Raw genomic sequence first — 6365 nt, 5'->3', positions numbered from 1 at the left:
GGCCACCACGGGTGTTTATTCCCCCTCTCCCGTGGGCTGGAGGGACCCAGGGGGTGTTCCTGTGGGCCCTGGGTTGGTGCAGGGAGGGGCAGAGCCGAGGGCGCTCCCAGGGTTTGTCGCTCCCTTCCATCCATCACCCTCCATAAATATTTATGGATGCAGCAGGGCCCTCGGCTCCTTCCACTAAAAATAACATTCCTAAGCATCACGGGAAAAAAAAAAAGTGCTGAAAACCACCCGTGACTGGGACTGGTGGCCACGTTTTGGGAACCAGCGATGGCAGAGGAGCCCAGCACGGGTCACTGGGGAGCTGCCACCCCCTGCTCCCTTATTTCCTTTGCTTTTAACCAACACTGGACCCAACTCCCGGTGCTGGGAGTGGAGATGCAGCTCTCAGCCTGTCCATGCTTCTCCCCAGATTCCCTGCTGGGGGTGGGAAGGCTCCCACAGCCTGAAGAGCTGCTCCCAGCAGGGCCGGGAATGCCGGAGGTTGGTGGCCCATCACGGCCCCCTGGTCAGACACCCCTTCACCTGCACCCGCCCCCGGGAGGACACACCTCACACCCCACTCGAAGGTGGGTTTTTGAGAGAGAATCCCCTTCGTGCCACGCAGGAGGGACCCCAGGAGGGCCTGCCCCCCTTTTTCCATGCACACGAGGAGGAAGGACCAGCGTGTGAGGCGACGGTGGCACCGCCCGGGAGGAGATGGGGACGGAGCCACGCACGGAGCGGGAACAGCCACCAGCAGTTTCCTTTCAGGTGTTTTTTTTTGTTTCGTTTTCTCAAGCCTCCCGTGCCTCGCTGAGCCGGGTGGGACATGGTGTGGGCGTCGCTGGGGAACACGCCGAGGGAACATGCAATGGCCCCGAGGGCAGGAGAGTCCTCCGGGTGTTCCGGGGAGAGCCCCCCGGGTGGCTGTGGGAGAGCCCTCCCGCTGGCTGTGGGAGGGCTGTGTCGGCAGCAGGTGGTGGAGATCGGTCACAGTTGCACGATGGTGATGGATGGGCTGAACGTGCCTCTTCCCAAGGACGGGAGACGTCCCTCGGTCGCGAGCGCGACCTCCGCGCCTGCGGCACCAGAAACACCCGTCAGCACCCACGGGGGAGCAGAGCTGCAGCCCAGCCCACTGGGGCAGAGCCAGAGCCACCTGCCCCTGCTGGGACCTGGGCAAAAGGAGCCTCAGGGGGCACCTTTTCGCTCTCTGGAACTCCCTGACAGGAGGGGGGGGCTGGGGGAGTTCGGGCTCTGCTCCTAGGGAACAGGGGACAGCACAAGGGGGAACAGCCTCCAGCTGTGCCAGGGCAGGGCCAGGTTGGATATTGGGACAATTCCTTCCTGGAAAGGGCTGTCCAGCCCTGGCACAGCTGCCCAGGGCAGGGTTGGAGTCCCCATCTCTGGTGGGATTTAAAATCCCTGTGGATGTGGCACTTTGGGACAGGGGTCAGTGGTGGCCTGGGCAGTGCTGGGGGATGGTTGGACTCGATGGTCTCAGAGCTTTTCCAACCCCAATGATTCCATGACTCTAAGACCTCCTGAACCTTCTGGCTGGGGCTGTGCACCCCTGGGGCCATCCCTGGAAATCTTGGAGCAGACCCAACCTGTGGCACCCACGAGAGTCCCCCTGACCCCAGAGCTCCTCACCTCGGACCCCAGAGAACCAGGAATCATGAACTCCTAAGTCCCTGACACCTGGACACACAGGACTGGGAGGAACCTGGGGAATCAGAGAGTCCCAGGATCACTGAGGTTGGAAAAACCCTCCCAGCCCATGGATCCCCCCTGTGCCCCATCCCCACCTTGTCCCCCAGCCCAGAGCACTGAGTGCCACAGCCAGGCCTTCCTGGGACACCTCCAGGGATGGGCACTCCAAACCTCCCTGGGCAGCCCCTGCCAGTGCCTGACCACCCTTTCCAGGGAGAAATTCTTCAAGGTGTAAGAGCCACCACAAGTTAAAGACTTGTTTTTGCTTTTCTTTTTTGTCCTTTCCCATTCTTTCAGGAGGATAAAGAAGTCTGAAAGTGGTTCCCCTCTCATTTTCTCAGTGGTCTCTAATTCAGAGCCCGTCAGCTGCTCCTGGGAGGTGTTGGAGGCCCTGCTGGAGCACCTCATCTCCACATCAGTGCTGAGGGGTGAGAGGGTCACAGACATCCCTTTCTCCAGAGCCGTCAGGGTAGAGGGACGTGAAGAAAAGCCTCACACTGGGGCCCAAACAGCTCCCTGTGCTGGCTCCCCCCCCAACACTATAATTTCACTCCTTCTTGAGTTACCAGATTGTTTCCCAGATGAGGCAGGACTTGAATTTCTAATGCAAAAACTGTCAGAAAGGCTCCCAAGCCCCTCTGGGGTTCTCTCCTTCCGCTGCTGAAGCGGCTGGAGACAGGAAGGGTAAATCCCCTTTATTTCTCCTTTGCCAGTTGCCTGCACAGGACACTGGTGGGAACTGGTGGTGGGTTTATCCCAATCTGTGGTTGGATCCATCACTGATTCTCCTGGCCCATGACCACAGGGGGCTGGGGCTCAGTTAAAGATAAAATTCCTTCTCCTGCCTGGTTCCTACAACCACCCAACCTACAGAGTGAGGGAAAAGGTCCCAGAGGAAGGGCCCCTCCTGCCCCTGTCCCTTTCTGGCCAATTCTAGGTGCGTCCATGGCAGGTTTTGTGCCAGGACCCCGCTTCCCAGCGGGAATGGGGAGTGATGGGAACGATGGCAAACATCCAGGGAGTGTGGAAACCCGAGCAGTGCCCTCCTAGGAGCGTTTCAGGTGGTTGAGATAAGGATCTGGTTCAGGTCTGTGGAGACATTGTCACACTTGTCACACAGAGCTCGGGCTCTGTCTGTCCATCTGTTGGGCCTTGGTATAACCCAAAGCCCCGGCTCTGTGGGGGGAGAGATTGTGGGTTTGGTACCTCTGGACAGTGTCCATCACCACGGGGTCCCACATCCCCACTGAGGCCTCTTCCTATGGAAGTGACACCAACAAAACTGGAGATAAGGCTGCTCTCACTGGAGGTAACGGTGTTTTCCCACTTTGGGGAGAGCTTGGAGCCTCTTCCAGAGCCTAAAGGGGCTCCAGGAGAGCTGGAGAGGGACTGGGGACAAGGCATGGAGGGACAGGACACGGGGAATGGCTTCCCACTGCCAGAGGGCAGGGAGAGATGGGAGACTGGGAAGGAATTCCTGGCTGGGAGGGTGGGGAGGCCCTGGCACAGGTTGCCAGAGAAGCTCTGGCTGCCCCTGGATCCCTGGAAGTGTCCCAGACCAGGTTGGACAGGGCTTGGAGCAACCTGGGCTGGTGGAAGGTGTCCCTGCCCATGGCAGGGGGTGGCACTGGATGAGCTTTGAGGTCCTTTTCAACCCAAACCATCCTGGGATTTATGAAAAACATCCTTTTGAACGTTGCAGAGCGATGGGCAGGTGGGACCGTTCCTGGTGCAGAAACAGGAGAGGAAGGACAGGAGAAGGGGGTGACAGGAGCTCAGACCTATGCACTGCTGGAGATGGGAAGAGAAATCCATCTGTCCTTACCTGAATTGCTGTCCAGCCTCGGCTGCCCTCCTAACCTGCAACACAGGGAAGGGCACGGTCAGGAAATGGATCATTTTATTTCCCATAAAATGAAGAATCTACTCCCCCACCTCTTATTCCTCCAAATTGGACTCCCCCAGAACTGCACCCCTGGGGATACACAGCAAGTCCTCTGAAAGGCAAGTGGGAAAGTGCTGATGCCCAGAGCCCAGCAACCCCAGCATGGCCAGGGTGGGATTCTCCAGTCCCACCCCTCAGAGCGGGGTCAGCCCCACAGGCTGCTCAGGACCTTCGCCCTGAGGTTGTAGAGACCCCACAGCCTCTTGGAGCAACCTGTGCTTGACCACACTCAGGGTAAAAAGGTACTTGTTATGTCCAAATAGAGTTTCCACGTGCCCATTGTCTCTCTTTCCCTTCCTTGGGCACCTTGGAGAAGACTCTGCTTCAGTTTTCTTCAGTCTCTCCCACCAGTTGCTTGCACACACTGATTTGATCCAAGTGTCACCTTTATCACTGCCACAGGGCAGGTGGATTCCACAGAATCCCAGAAGTTTGGGTGTGAAGGGACCTTAAAGCTCATCCCATCCCACCCCCTGCCATGGGCAGGGACACCTCCCACCAGCCCAGGTTGCTCCAAGCCCTGTCCAACCTGGCCTGGGACACTTCCAGGGATCCAGGGGCAGCCACAGCTTCTCTGGGCAACCTGTGCCAGTGCTGAAATCCAACTTAAAATTGGATGTTTCTGTCTAGGAAATCTGATGGGGCAGCAAACTGTGCTTTTTTCAGCAGTTTGAGCTGATCCCAGCTCTTTAGTCTCTTTTCCAGTGGTTTGAGGGTTATAAAATCCAAATGGTCAGTACAGGGAGGGACCAGCCCATGGAGAGCCTCAGGTGACACTGTCCTGGGTTCACGTGGTCCTGGGGGAGAGGCAGCAGGACCCTGCAAACAGGGACTGCAGGACAGCCCTGGCAGAGCCAGTGCCCCACCTGGAACAAAGCCTGGCAGAGGGGAACACGTGGACACACAGTGCCAGGTCCCAGGCACAGTGGGAACGCCGAGGCTGAGGTGGCTTTGCCAGCTCCCAGCTGGGCTCTTCCGAGCCTGGAAAACTCACGGACGTCTCCGAAGACGTCGCTGAGTTCGTGATCCCAACCACAGACCACGGAGCCAACTTGGAGGCCTCCAGGATGATTTCATCCCCCCCTGAAGCTGCACCAAGTGCAGGGACGTCACTGTCTCCAGCAGGGAAGAGAGGGCTGGGGTTGATTATTGGGACACAGGGAAATAGGAAATAACTCCACAAAGAAACTTTTGAGGAAGCCCAGGGATGATGACGTCCCTAGGAATGGTTTTAAACGCAGAGAGGATCAATTTGGATTGGATATTGGAAAGAAATTCTTCCCTGTGAGGCCTGCACAGGTTCCAGAGAAGCTGTGGCTGCCCCTGGATCCCTGGAAGTGTCCAAGGCCAGGTTGGATGGGGTTTGGAGCAACCTGGGCTGGTGGGAGGTGTCCCTGCCCATGGCAGGGGGTGGGATGGGATGAGCTTTAAGGTCCCTTCCCACCCAAACCATTCCATGATGATTCTCTGAAACCCATCACAGCAGAGTTCCCATGAGACCAGCATGTCCCTTGTCCGTGTCTGCAGGAGCTGGGGAGTGTGGGAGCTGCCAGGGACGTTTCTTTTTGCTCATTCCAGATGGGAGAGTGTTGCTGAGCTGGGGCTGCTGTGCCCCAGATGAAGCCCAGGCACAGCTCCCTGTGGGCACAGCTCAGAGTCCGTGTGCCCACAGATCCCTGTAGGTAATGTGGGCTCTGGTACCACCCATCCCTGACGTACCCACAGACCCCAGGCACCCCTCACCATGGGGTCTGGAGCAGCTCCCACGGTGCCCACGCCGGGGCTGCACTTTCATATTGATTATTCCTCGATTTCCCTGCCAGGTTTTACCTCACTGGCTCTGGGACATTAAGAAATCACTTTTTCCCTGGCAGGGATAATATTTACATTCCACACGGAGGCTTTTGGATCCAGCTCTGCTTTTGGACACACGTCTCAGCCGTCCCTGCCCGGCTGCTGGGATGAGTAACGGAGCGGTTTGTGTTACATCTCTGCTCCCATACATCAGACTCCAGCTCCTCAGAATCCCCCTTTCCCTATTTCCCATGCAAGGCACAATGCATATTTGGAAAAACCAGACGGGTCATCTGGTAAGCATCTAAAATATTCCACTGAAGGAGGAATGTTCTGGGGCAGAGAGGGTCCTGTGACTCGGAGCCAGGGAGATCCTGCTTTGGGAGCTCCCGTTTCAGCCAAAATCGAGCTTCCCGCGCTCCTTCCCACCAAGTTCAAACACTGCTGGGCAAAGGAACAGAGAGTTTCCAGACACCTGGATGCTTTGCAGAACTCACTGGATGGGAAAACTCAGGGAAATGAGCTCTTTTGGGGAGAAATGTGAGATCTGCCACCTCGGCGCAGCCGGAGGGGAACGTGCGTGTAACAAAATAGGGCTGAAAAGTCCCCGTTTGTTGATGCTGGAATCGGGTTTGGCTCAGGCCACACAAATGCCTGGGCTGATTCAAACCCTGCCAGGGCTGTTCCTGGTGTCTGGGTCTGAAACATGGGAAGCAGAGGCCGAGAGAGCCCCGAGCGAGGTCCCGTCCCCAGGAGGGGCTCTGTGGGGGTTTGTGGGGCTCTGCGGGGGTTTGTGGGGCTCTGTGGGCTCTGTGAGGGTTTGTGGGGTTCTGTGAGGGTTTGTGGGGCTCTGTGGGGGTTTGTGGGGTTCTGTGGTGGTTTGTGGGGCTCTGTGGGGGTTTGTGGGGCTCTGTGAGGGTTTGTG

General features: G+C 57.6%; 1 protein-coding gene and 1 long non-coding RNA gene across 2 annotated transcripts in view; both read right to left on the bottom strand.

Moving 5' to 3' along the window:
• Positions 1 to 748: 748 nt before the first annotated feature.
• LOC113959890 lies at positions 749 to 1740 on the bottom strand. The gene is made up of 2 exons (XR_003531942.1): positions 1191 to 1740; positions 749 to 1067 (listed from the first exon to the last, which is right to left on the bottom strand). It is a non-coding gene; the product is annotated as an uncharacterized LOC113959890 (long non-coding RNA).
• A 2191-nt stretch (positions 1741 to 3931) lies between these two features.
• Positions 3932 to 6365, bottom strand: part of LOC113959899 (dystrobrevin beta-like) — a 105227-nt gene continuing 102793 nt past the window's right edge. The window contains exon 20 of the mRNA XM_027669190.1: positions 3932 to 3943. Coding sequence (XP_027524991.1) covers positions 3942 to 3943 — 2 coding nt within the window. The 3' untranslated portion in view covers positions 3932 to 3941. The remainder of the gene's footprint in view (positions 3944 to 6365) is intronic.

This window comes from Corapipo altera, unplaced genomic scaffold, assembly GCF_003945725.1.
Source record: "Corapipo altera isolate COAL_440 unplaced genomic scaffold, ASM394572v1 288, whole genome shotgun sequence".
Taxonomy (NCBI): domain Eukaryota; kingdom Metazoa; phylum Chordata; class Aves; order Passeriformes; family Pipridae; genus Corapipo; species Corapipo altera.
This window is presented reverse-complemented; position numbering and strand designations above follow the sequence as displayed.